Genomic DNA, 13,405 nt, shown 5'->3' on the forward strand with positions numbered 1-13,405 from the left:
CGCCTCAAGAACTGTGATCTAGTGCCTTAAACCACTGAGACACTGGGCCTGTGTAGGATGTATTTTGGAGTGGACTGTGATTGAATAAGTGGGATGGGTTTTGTTAGTTGACCTGTTTAATTTTGTATGATGTCGTTTTCCCCCTTTCCGTAATGTTTAAAAAAAAACATTTCTTATTCAATTCCCGGTTCAGTTGGTGCCGGTAATGCACCATTAACATTGGATGCTAACCGCCGTTTGAACCCCATCGACAAAGAAGATTACGTGTGCACGCACCCGGCATCGTAGCTTGTAGGAACCAATGGTATGTTACTATTCAGGAAATCCCTCCTCCATGAAACCGAAAGAGACTCGCTCTCTGGTTGGCGGTACTTCCTTCCCTGGGCTATATGTTAAACGTGCTGTAGCCTTGTGCGAGCAGCTAGCTAGGTCAATACGGGAAAGGGGGGGAGAGTGGAAAAGGTGAGTGCCCGGCTTGTTACTATGCTAAGGAAACGAAGACAGCATAACATTAAACACAAGTTATGAACTCGTTTTTTTACTAAAATTTGCAGCTGACTGAGGCCAACTTTATAAACGGTGTTCATTCACTAGCTGAACGGGCCAGGCGGGTAGCTAACTTTAGCATAGCTAGCTGCATCAAGTGAGTATGGCAGCCATTGTAAATCGATCCAAGCTGCGTTTTCGGCGAACTGTCTGAAATCACATTTTGGCTATAATCAAATGCTTAGGGTACGTTTTCAAACCAGTTTGTGTTTATCGTGATATTTCTCCCATTTGTAACGTTATAGCCTTATTTGGTGAATAAAACCGCGTGAAACCATGCAATGGTGTGCGGCCTAGCTTCTACGCGCAAAGTGCTGTATTTTTTACTGCACTGTTGCTAGCTAACTAGTTGTGTGCATTGGTCTCATCTTAGGTAACGGCTACTATAGCTAGTTAACTACTGCCACTTGTAACGTTAGCAAACAACGGTAATGTTAACTACGTTATTTGGGTAAGAGTACATTAGTCTTGAGACCGGCATGGTATTCTTTACGCGTTTGTTATCTAAGGGCATTTTTACACTTGTTCTCTCTCAGACAGTTCTTGTCAACTCGGTGCCGTTATTTTTTTGTGCATAGTGAACACTCCAAAAAAACTCTGACCTTTCAAAAGAGCCCCCGAACCGAACTAAAACCATCTCCATAGGTGGTCTGGGTTAGGTTCGCTTGAATTCCTCTGCCCGGTTGCCTTTTTTAGAGCATTGTGAACACGAAGCATCTCAGGTTTGCTTGTCATTATTCCTGCACCACACACTAGGCTATTGCAATACCGTGTCCCCTACCATAAATCCTCACATTGATGCCACAAAAGAGAGAAGAGGTGGGGGTTTGCAGAAGAAACGGTCTTTGGATATTGATTGGGATTGTCAAGGATGCACAGAAATTCCACTGTGGCGTTTTTAGTTCAGATTATTTGTGTACAATAGGTCTTCTATGTGTTAAGAGAGCTTCAGGAACGGTTTATTCGATTATGGGGTTTAAATAATGTGAGAATTACAACATGGGGTACAAAATCATTTCTAGCTCTTAAAGGTGTAGTAGCCTATGTTGGGTGTAAATTGAATAGTGTTATTTAATCTGCAGTTATTCTGTTACTATTAAAATGTACATAAAGATTATAGGTATCTTCTGATTAATTATTGTCTCATCTTTGAACTAAATGCGATTTATTTGCTTACCAAATGTACGTAGGTATGTTTAGCTGTCTGATACCACTTTCTGATGGAATGGCTTGGCCGGCACTTTGTAAAGACCCAGAGTGTATTGATTGAATGTTAAAAAATATCTAGATTCCTTTCAAAACATAGCAAAGTGAATGTAATCAGAACTCTGACAAAACAGGAGAACTGGCAAAAGTGTTGTCGTCATTCAAAGGCCATCCAACCGGCCTCATAACCGCAGACCATGTGTATGGTGTCGTGTGGGCAAATGGTTTGCTGATGTCAACGATGTGAAGAGTGCCTCATGGTGGAGGTGAGGTTATGGTATGCACAAGCAAGGACAACAAACACAATTGAGTTTTCTTGATGGCAATTTGAATGCATAGATACTGTGACCCATCGTGTCGTGCAATTCATCCGCCGCCATCACCTGTTTCAGCATGATAATGCAAGGATCTGTACACAATTCCTGGAAGCTGAAAATATCCCAGTTATTCCATAGCCTGCATATTTTGGTTGCTCTGTATCAACGTGTAAGAATGCACATTCTAGTTCCTGATGATATCCAGCAAGCTTAATTTTTTAAATTTTACCTTTATTTAACTAGGCAAGTCAGTTAAAACACATTCTTGTTTTCAATGGCGGCCTAGGAACAGTGGGTTAACTGCCTGTTCAGGGGCAGAACAACAGATTTGTACCTTATCAGTTCGGGGGTTTGAACTTGCAACCTTCCGGTTACTAGTCCAACGCTCTAACCACTAGGCTACCCTGCCGCCCTTTGCAGAACCATTGAAGAGAAGTTGGACGACATTCAACAGGCCGCAATCAAAAGCCTGATCAACTTTATGCAAAGATGACGCGCTGCATGTGGCAAATGGTGGTCACACCAGATGACTACTTTTCTGCTCCACACCCCAACTTATTTTAAGGTACAGTGGGGCAAAAAAATATTTTGTCAGCCACCAATTGTGCAAGTATTCCCACTTAAAAAGATGAGGCCTGTAATTTTCATCATACACTTCAACTATGACAGACAGCCTTTGTTGGCAATGACTGAGGTCAAACGTTTTCTGTAAGTCTTCACAAGTTTTTCACACACTGTTGCTGGTATTTTGGCCCATTCCTCCATGCAGATCTCCTCTACAGCAGTGATGTTTTGGGGCTGTTGCTGGCCAACACTGACTTTCAACCCCCTCCAAAGATTTTCTATGGGGCTGAGATCTGGAGACTGGCTAGGCCACTCCAAGACCTTGAAATGCTTCTTACGAAGCCACTCCTTCGGTGCCCGGGCGGTGTGTTTGGGATCATTGTCATGCTGAAAGAACCAGCCACATTTCATCTTCAATGCCCTTGCTGATGGAAGGAGGTTTTCACTCAAAATCTCACGATACATGGCCCCATTCATTCTTTCCTTTAGACGGATCAGTCGTCCTGGTTCCTTTGCAGAAAACAGCCCCAAAGCATGTTTCCACCCCCATGCTTCACAGTAGGTATGGTGTTCTTTGGATGCAACTCTGCATTCTTTGTCCTCCAAACATGACGAGTTGAGTTTTTACCAAAAAGTTGTATTTTGGTTTATTCTTACCATATGACATTCTCCCAATCTTCTTCTGGGTCATCCAAATGCTCTCTATCAAACTTCCGATGGACATGTACTGGCTTAAGCAGGGGGACACGTCTGGCACTGCAGGATTTGAGTCCCTGGCGGCATAGTGCGTCACTGATGGTAGGCTTTGTTACTTTGGTCCCAGCAGGTCATTCACTAGGTCCCCCCGTGTGGTTCTGGGATTTTTGCTCACCGTTTTTGTGATCATTTTGACCCCACTGGGTGAGCTCTTGCGCGGAGCCCCAGATCGAGGGAGATTATCAGTGTTTTTTTATGTCTTCTATTTCCTAATAATTGCTCCCACAGTTAATTTCTTCAAACCAAGCTGCTTACCTATTGCAGATTCAGTCTTCCCAGCCTGGTGCAGGTCTACAATTTTGTTTCTGGTGTCCTTTGACAGCTCTTTGGTCTTGGCCATAGTGGAGTTTGGAGTGTGACTGTTTGAGGTTGTGGACAGCTGTCTTTTATACTGATAACAAGTTCAAACAGGTGCCATTAATACAGGTAACGCGTGGAGGACAGAGGAGCCTCTTAAAGAAGTTACAGGTCTGTGAGAGCCAGAAATCTTGCTTGTTTGTAGGTGACCAAATACTTATTTTCCACCATAATTTGCAAATAAATGCATTAAAAATCCTACAATGTGATTTTCTGAATTTTTTTTCTTCTCATTTTGTCTGTCATAGTTGAAGTGTACCTATGATGAAAAGGCCTCATCTTTTTAAGTGGGAGAACTTGCCCAATTGGTGGCTGACAAAATACTTTTTTGCCCCACTGTACCTTAATTAAGGAAGTAGAGAATTCAGGCAGCTTTTCGCAGCTTTTTGTGAAAAATCGCGCAACATTTCAGCGCCCTGCTATTCATGCCAGGAATGTAGTATATGCATATGATTAGTATGTGTGGATAGAAAACACTCAGACGTTTCTAAAACTGTTTAAATCACGGCTGTGGCTTTAACAAAACGTGCGTTTCATCAAAGTGCAGGGAAATCTGTTTACTGAAAATGGAAAAATATATCCTTCCGTGACTTCAAGGAATTGTTCAAAGTGAACCGAATTAAATAGGGCCGAGGTTACACTGCCTACAGCTTCCACACGTTGTCTAGAGTCTTCATTTGATTCGCAATTGATTCTTGGTCTAACCGGTTCAAGGGAACTCCTTCCCTCCGGTCTCCGACCGGATGTTTTGATCGAGCTCTCTGCGGACATGTGTTATACACGGACAGCAAAAGAAATTACATCGCCTCCTGATGAATTTTATCGCTTATTAACGTGTACTAATACCTAAAGTTGCATTAGAACAGTATTTCAAAGTGTTTTGTGAAAGTTTATCGTCAACTTTTTGAATTTTAAAAAATGACGTTACGTTATGAAACGCTATTTTTTTCCGTTTATCACACAGTATTCTTAGATCGATTATCTAGGCTATATATGGACCGATTTAATCGAAAAAAAGACCCTAAATGATGTTTATGGGACATCTAGGAGTGCCAAGAAAGAAGCTTGTCAAAGGTAATGAATGTTTTATATTTTATTTCAGCGTTTTGGTTTGCGACGGCTAACGCAAAATCTGTCGTTAGGTGACGTTGCAGTATTTTGAGGGTGCATAGTATCAGATAATAGCTTCTCATGCTTTCGCCGAAAAGCATTTTACAAATCTGACTTGGTGGATAGATTCACAACGAGTGTAGCTTTAATTCAGTATATTGTATGTCAATTTTAATGAAAGTTTGAGTTTTATCAAAAACTATACGTGGCGCACTTGAAATTTCCACTGATTTCCACTGATTGATGTTCCCACAGCGGGAGCACTTCCCTAACAAGTTTTAAAAATAAGTTGGGGTGTGGAGCAGAACTAGTCATGTGACAAACATGCATATCTGTATTCCCAGTCATGTGACATCCATAGATTAGTGCCACATTTCAGTTGCACTTATTTTCGTTCAGTATAGGACAATGCCGCAATACATTTAGATGGAGTTGTTGGTTACCATAGCCAATTTTCCTTTAAACACAACATGTAATGTCCTTGGACTAGGAGTAATGTTAGGCTCTTTTAGTAATTTATTGGGCTAGCTAACCTTTAGCCAGCCTCACTTGTAGCATGTGCTACAAGCCAGCCTCACTTGTAGCATGTGCTCAAACTATTTAATTGTTCCTGTAAAATAATGAGCAGCTGGATAAATTGCAAATATTTTAATTAAATGATGTTGGTCATTATTTCCTACCCAGTGCAACAGGCCATGCTGAAGGTCTGTATGGTGTTACACAAGGTCTCAATGTCACTCCTTCATATCTAGTTTCAGATTTTAAGATGTCCCACTCATCATCACGTGGCTCCTCGCGCAACACTGACTGCAAGGTCTATGTGGGTGACTTAGGCAACGGGGCTGCTAAGGGGGAGTTGGAGCGGGTGTTCAGCTACTATGGACCTCTGCGCAGCGTCTGGGTGGCCAGGAACCCTCCTGGCTTTGCCTTCGTCGAGTACGAAGATCCCAGAGATGCTGAGGATGCGACGAAGGGCATGGATGGCAAGTGAGTACATGTGAGATTGCATACAGTAGCCCATTATTCTGTGGATTCATAGTGCTTGATCTATAACACTGTCTTCAATATTACATTTTTTGCAGACCTTACCACTTTCACAGGACCTGACACTTGCTAGCAGGCTATATATGCCATCTATTCTTAATCCACTGTCCTTTTTCAGGGTGCTCTGTGGTTCTCGCATAAGAGTGGAGTTGTCAACTGGCATGTCTCGCAAGTCACGCTACGGCCGTCCCAGCCGTCGGCACTTCGACCCCAACGACCGCTGCTACCAATGTGGCGAGAGTGGCCATTATGCATATGACTGCTCTCGCTTTAGCAAGAGGGGAGGAGGCCGTCGCCGCAGCAGGTACAGTGTAGAGGCTGCCTACTCCAGAATGTTTCTTTCACCGTTAATTGGAATGTCACTTTCGTTGAATGACATTTAACAACATGGTGGCTCAAAGATGTAATTTGTGTAGCAACCATACATATACTGTATGTTGATCAATGATCCTCCTCACAGGTCCCGCTCACGATCTCGCTCAAGGTCCAGGGGAAGGCGTTACCGCTCACGCAGCCGAAGCAACGACCGTGACCGGTGAGTGATTCTGTTTCACAAAAGGACCCCTGCAAGTTGACTTGAAGAGACTTGGGAGTCTCCTATGAAATGTTTTTATTTGATTATTTATTATTCTAGCTGACCTTGGACCTGTGTCTGATATTATAAGGCTGTTTTTACACAGGCAGCCTAATTCCGATATTTTTGTCAATTGGTCTTCTCTTTTGCTGGTAATTTGGCAAAAGATTAGAATTGGGCTGCCAGTGTAAATGCAGCCTAAGAGTTCTTTTAATTGCTATTATCAGCTTCATGAGTTCCGTTATCTCCCTCTAACAGGCGTAATAGATCCCCATCATACTCAAAGCGCAGAAGCAGGTAAGATTTAATCTACTGCTGAAATCGGTGAATATACTATATTTTGACTGTTTGTTGTATATATATTTTTAGACTTGTGTAATTTGTAGCTAACATCCCAACCCTTAGTTTACATATAGCGGCTAGATTCTGTTTTGAATAGATGACATGACAGAGGGTTTTGTGTTTGCCCGGTAGATCTGGGTCCCCCGCACGTTCCAGGTCCAGAAGTCCAGTGTGCAGATCCAGGACCCCAGTCCGTCGGCCCAGGACTCCAGTGCGCAGATCAGTAAGGTAAATGATAGTCAGTCATGAAGTTGTCTTTAAACATGGTAGGCCTGTCGTCTAGTTCTTACTGCGACAGATGATGCTACTGAAAGTAATGATTGATCGAAAGTGCATGATTGCAGGGCCTCCTGAATGGCGCAGCGGTCTAAGGCTGTGCCCTGAGGCGTCACTACAGATCCGGGTTCGATCTCGGGCTGTATTGCAACTGGCTGTGACCGGGAGACCCATGAGGTGGCGCACAATTGGCCCAGAATCGTCCGGGTTAGGGGAGGGTTTGGCCGGCCAGGATGTCCTTGTCACATCTCACTCTAGCGACTCCTGTGGTGGGCCAGGTGTAGGCACGTTGACAAGGTTGCCAGTTCTACAGTGTTTTCTCCGACACATTGGTGCAGCTGGCTTCCAGATTAAGCAAGCTGTGTGCCAAGAAGCAGTGTGGCTTGGCAGGGTTGTTTCGGATGACACATGGCTCTCGACCTTCGCCTCTCCGGAGTCCGTACAGGAGTTGCAGCGATGGGACAAGACTGTAACTACGAAAAAGGGGTAAAAAAGTACAAAGTAAAGAAAATGCGTGCTTTTCATTTTACTGACGACAAACTGCGGTTTCGAAAAGCCAGTGTTGCTCTTGAAATTAAAAAACCGTGTCGCAACTGCCCCACTCTAAACAGGGCTTTGCCACAACCTGATGGGGGTGATAAACTAATAGTTTTCAATATAAGGCAGTGAAGTGTGCAGGGCGAGGACAAGTTGGGGAAAGCTAAACTTTATGCAAGTACTACGCAATGGCTGCTGATAGCTAGCACTACCAAGCCTGCTTGTTAGCACTCACGAGGGTGACACTTGCTTGGCTATTCAAATTATCGTGTTGTGTGAATTTCCTGTAAGGTGGTTTTAATCGATATTGTAAACCAACCAATATGGCACTCAAGAATGGACTACTGTATCATGGCAGATCTCCCTTGTTGTGAAATCTATTCCTTGGGAGAATAATATAGAACTTTTGCACAGGTTAAAGTAAACTCGATCTACATTCTGACTAGAAATGAGACGGGTTCTTAAATGGCAGTAACTAGGTTTCCATCAAACTATTTGAGTCAAGTACCTGTCAAACTGAAGACAGCCTTGGTGGAAACGTTAAGTTTAAAAAATGTTGATGAAACAAAATATGCTAGAGAAGGGTGGATAGTTTTTTTTTTGTAGGTGATTAGATTCTGCGACTGTTGATAGCATCGCGTGACCGGTTATTCTATGCGGTGTGATCCTCCCACGACGACTTTAAAAAGCATGCACAGTTTATTAGGCTACAGATTAAATAAATTGAACTTCCGTGTGATAAAAGTGCACTGTGATGAGCTTGATGCTCCTTTGCAATAGATGGAGGATCATTGGTGCTTGGCTGCCACTTGACAAATGTAGATTCTTGCTCTTATCTGTAATCTCATCATGTAGCCTACCCTCTGCACTGTATCTGCAAGTTGTTGGCTAGAGCGCATGCCAATACCAGAATGGGTACATTTGCTGTTTAAAACAGACTTTGTGCCAAAACCAAGTTAAAAATGGGATGGAAATGCGTAGCATTTGCTTTTTATTCGGGAAATGAAAGTTATGCTTTTTGTGTGCACTTCATTACGCACAGCCTTTTATTCGCAAGACGTTGGTTTGATGTTGTAACACCACTGCTAGTAAAATGTCAATATAAAAAATAGCAACTCTGCCACATTTATGGAAACCTAGCTAGTGCTTGAAGTGGAATAAGTGCTAGTACAAAAAAAGAACCAAACCAGCCACGGCTGAACGATTAATCAAATTTGACTCAAAATTGCGATATTGATGTGCAATATCCATATTGCAAGAGGCTGCAATATTTTAAGTACCACGTAAGTGAAAAACTCATCAGAAGGTGAAGCAAGCAAGCTGGGTGGAAAGGACCGGCAGAGTAGTGACTATGCTAGCAGGATATTATTATCTCCAATTTTTACAGATGGCAATCGTTTCCATAAATTGATGAATAGGTCTAGCTTAGCATGTATGGTAAGGCCTCGACTATCTTCCTATTCAAATGAGCTCAAAAACATTAATGGTAACATTCGTATTGTTTTGTGTGGCTTCAGCGGAAGCGATAAAAAGTGAAAATAGAGACCAGTTCTAGTTGAGATGCGCATCAAAGCTGTCAGCCTGATAGGCATCATTATAATTCAAAACCATGCATTCTAAAATCGCACGCTCATGTTTGAGTTTAGGCTGTCTAACATTATTTTATAATTTTTTTTTACTTTCAATTTTTTTAGCTAGAGTTGTGAGTTCTCTCCTCTTTTGGCCGCTTCCCAATCCCACACCACTCCCCGCCCCCTGTCACTCCAGCAGACAGTTCCTCATGCTCGAGATTCACTCAGCATGCATTGACCAAAACGCATGCAGTCAAAAGATTATCCCAAACAAAATCGATGCAGCATTCCACTTTTCTTAATATAAATTAGTGTTCTATTATACTATTTGTTTGTATAACTAGTGTTTTGCAGAGAGCAAGTGATGTGGTCTTGGCAAGCTCCAAATGTGCCTAAAAACAATGGCCCCTAATGCTAATTGCAAGTGAACAGATGGCTAGCAAAATTTATTGAGGGCTAATCTTGCTAGGAAACTTTTGCTCTAATACAGGCTGGGACCAGTGGTGGAGTATATCAGCATTGTTCTTAATCTGAGGAAATATTCTCAAATCTGCATGTACATTTACCTAATTAGGGTCCCATGGGAAACAGTGACCAACACTTTTATTCCTACTGTCACAACCATGTCATCACTCAATTTCTTATCATGCCAAACTAAACTGCTTTCCAACCTTTAAAATTGGAATGATAATTCTATTTCTGTGATTCCAACAGTACCTGTTTTGATCTATAATTGCAAGTAAAATCGCAATATTTGGTCCATGCCATATTGTGCAGACCTACACCCATTATTGAATTGAGAATTTAGGGGCCCCTCGTTGCCCACTGACGCTAATGCTGTTTCTTCTGCAGTCGCTCCCGTTCTCGCTCCCATTCCCGGTCAGTGTCCCGCCCCAGGGCGCGGAGCGTCTCCAGATCTCGCTCCAGGTCCCGCTCGGCCACCACCAAGAAGAGGAGGTATTAAACTTGAGAATCTCCTCATACCCCTACACCAGGGTTTCCCAATCCCGGTCTTCGGGACCCCAAGGTGTGCATGTTTTCGTTTTTTGCTCAATCACAACACAGGTGATTTTAAAAAATCATCATAGCTTTGATCATTTGAATCAGCTGTGTAGTGTTAGTGCAAAAAAACAATGTGCACCCCTTGGGGTCCCAAGGACTAAATTTGGGAAATGCTGCCCTACATATGTTTTCTTTCATGTGGCACGGAAGTAAGACTTTTATTCATGCATTTGATGCTGGAGACACGTAAATTCAACTAAAAATGGGTTGCCTCTGTCTGTATACTAGTTTTCCCACATTTGCACCACAGATTTCTTTCTCCAGGTCGCATCCCAGATTACTAGCTATTTTAGTTAGTTAGTTATGATGATTACCAGATGCTTGTACAACTATCAGGTTCTACCTTTTTTTTTTTTGTCCCCAGTATCTAAACACAATGATTATTTGAATTAGGAGTAGTGCCTGGTGCAGTCAGCTAATGAAATAGCTACGCCAATGTTCATGCTTTGTTTTAAAGGTCGTGCTCCACTGAAAATGCTAATTGTTTTCCTGCCTTGTTATAGCCGATCCAGGTCTCCCAGCCAGAGGAAAAGCCCCATACCTGATGCTGACTGACCATGGGGGTGAAACCGCTCCATGCCCTGCTGTTCCCCTATCCCCATTTGCCTCAGGGCTTGAAGCCATTTAACCCCTTTGTATTTTGATTTCTTTCTCCTGTCATTTAGTTTATTTATCTCTTGGTGTTCATCCTCTGGCTTTGGAATTATTATTTCATCTGTATGTACAACAAATTCCTGAACTGTACATTTCAATGGCTCTTTTTACAGTGGTGATGTTTTTAGCTTTCTGTGCATTTTTAATTTGTTAGCCTTTGGCCAGTGTTAATGGCAATTTTCTTTCCTTTTCTGACATATTTGGCAATATATCAGCTCCAGTCGAGTGCCATGAAGTGTACTCATAGCTGTACTAAAAGCAGAATGATTTAGGGTTTTATTTCATTTTCAATGTAAATGGCGGTATCTTTTTAATAAAATGAATCTTTACACTAGTAATCTGATTCATGATTGTCTGTGGATTAAGTCGATTGCTCACCCGTGTCCATTTTAATTAACATAATAATAAATTCCCCATTTTAAAAAATCAGCCTGTTTAAGCTAGAGGTGTTTTTTGTGTGGTGGAAACCACATGTGTGGTGGAAAATGGCAGCTACAGGGCTGATTATCAGACCAGGAGACATACCGAAAATCTGTCTTCACACATGTCTGAGGGTCAGTACTTCTGGGCTGTAGTGTCCAGAACCATTTGGGATAAAAACTAGACTGAACTGAGCAGTTTGCCTGAGCAGACAGTCAACAAATACCTTTGAGGAAATTTGCAAGAATTGAAGGTGCCAACAAACTTACACACCGATTGGACTTCGGTCCACCCGAGGGAATGGTCCTCGCCTCAGATGGAATGGAACTCTGAGAGGGAAGGAATTGTGGCGCAGTGTTGCTTAAAGGCCTGTGACCTGCAGCATTTGGAGAGCTACTGCGCAAAGCCAAAGCGGAGCTGATGACACGCTCCCCTCACGCCTCAGCAAGTTATGGAGGAGCAATTTCAGACTTTTTCGGAGGAGAATAATGAACCACTGGAAACTTGAGTCAAGTCATGCTGAAGAGCGGCAGATCCACAGTGTGCATCATGTAAATAAAGTGCATTACGGACACCGGAGACCTCAAAGGGTTAGTGCTGAGGGGAACACAGAGAAAACGCCAGACACAGACTCCCTCAGACTCAAGAAATCCCTTCAAAGCAGCAGCAACAACACTGGCCATTGTGATCTTTGACCTTTTTTGAGTCCAGCATTTCAAGAAAGTGAGAGGAACAGTCTGAACTGGGCGCAAAATATCTCTGATCCTTTTATTGGCTGTGAGACTGACAAGTCAATCCAGTACACCCAATGTACTTTAAAACTCTAGGCAGAGGAACTGAGAGAAATGCAATGATCTAGTTCTGCTTTGTCATGTTATAAATTCAACATTATTTTGGGTATATAAATTATGCTTAAGTTGCAGGACTTGTCCTGGAAAAATATATATATTTTTTTTATTAGACTGAACTAAATTATAAATGCAACATGTAAAGTGTTGGTCCTATGTTTAATGAGCTGAAATAAAATATCCCAGAAATGTTTAATTGACTAAAAGCTGAACTCAAATGTTCACATTTTGTTTATATCCCTGTTAGTATTTCTTCTTTGCCAAGAAAATCATCCACCTGACAGGTGTGGCATATCAAGAAGCTGATTAAACAGCAGACATTTCACAGGTGCACCTTGTGCTAAAAGGCCCCTCAAAATGTGCAGCTTTGACACAATGCAATGCCACAGATGTCTCAAGGTTTGAGGGAATGTGCAATTGGCATGCTGACTGCAGGAATATCCACCAGAGCTGTTGCCAGAGAAGTGTGTTAGTTTATGGTAGAGAAACTGTCTCCAATGTCGTTTTAGAGAATTTAGCAGTAAATCCAACCAGCCTCAACTGCAGACCACGTGTAACCATGCCAGCCCATGTCCTCCACATCTGGCTTCTTCACCTGTGGGATCGTCTGAGACCGGACAGCTGATGAAAGTATTTCTATCTAATAAAGCCGTTTTGTGGGGGAAAAACTATTTATACAAACTGTTAATCAGTCAAATTGATATTTTTGAATGTGTTCATATTTGTAAGTATATATGACCCTATTATGGAAAAGGGAGACCCATAACCAACCCATAAAGTAAAATGTATCATCCAGCTATGTAAACTTCAACATGGATTTATCCTGCAATAGATGTGGTTCAATTGGTAACATGTCTTCTAATGCCTTTTAAAGGTCAAAAACAAGAATACAGCGCTAATTTGACCGCTTCACGTCAAAGGACATGAACCTACGGTGTCAGGAAAAAAAGAACCAGCCATTTATCTGTCGCAATTTAAGATAAATCGTACAATGTACAATTGGTGATGTTCATAAAAAGGTGTTTTTTTTCTTTTAAAAGTTACAGATCCAGTTGCAGCGTGTTCAGACAAATCTTTCTTAAGTGTGTATCGGAGCTCTGCGAGTCACCTCAGCTAGGTCTACATATAATGTCAGAACTGGATCCGCAGCTAGAATGCAACTACGTGTTTTATGTTTTTATTATGGTTTGAACAGAAGGCGCTGTGAATTTTGTGCCTGCT

The 13,405-nt window shown here is 42.1% G+C and overlaps 1 protein-coding gene across 1 annotated transcript; it reads left to right on the top strand.

Annotated features, from left to right (window-relative positions):
* The first annotated feature begins 322 nt into the window (after positions 1-322).
* On the top strand, positions 323-11,254 carry LOC123999909 (serine/arginine-rich splicing factor 7-like). Its single transcript, XM_046305939.1, has 8 exons — positions 323-462; positions 5,609-5,843; positions 6,019-6,204; positions 6,361-6,435; positions 6,733-6,771; positions 6,949-7,044; positions 10,053-10,157; positions 10,766-11,254. Exons 2-8 carry the CDS (start codon positions 5,623-5,625, stop codon positions 10,815-10,817), a joined length of 774 nt encoding a protein of 257 aa, XP_046161895.1. The 5' UTR covers positions 323-462; positions 5,609-5,622; the 3' UTR covers positions 10,818-11,254.
* Positions 11,255-13,405: the final 2,151 nt, after the last annotated feature.

Source organism: Oncorhynchus gorbuscha, linkage group LG16 (assembly GCF_021184085.1).
Source record: "Oncorhynchus gorbuscha isolate QuinsamMale2020 ecotype Even-year linkage group LG16, OgorEven_v1.0, whole genome shotgun sequence".
Lineage (NCBI taxonomy): Eukaryota > Metazoa > Chordata > Actinopteri > Salmoniformes > Salmonidae > Oncorhynchus > Oncorhynchus gorbuscha.

Excerpts from the sequence above, each read along its gene's own strand:
- LOC123999909 (XM_046305939.1), top strand. The coding sequence starts at position 5,623 with ATGTCCCACTCATCATCACGTGGCTCCTCGCGCAACACTGACTGCAAG. Across the intron at positions 6,205-6,360 it reads GGAGGCCGTCGCCGCAGCAG|GTCCCGCTCACGATCTCGCT; the intron begins GTACAGTGTAGA and ends TCCTCCTCACAG. Across the intron at positions 6,436-6,732 it reads CGAAGCAACGACCGTGACCG|GCGTAATAGATCCCCATCAT; the intron begins GTGAGTGATTCT and ends TCCCTCTAACAG.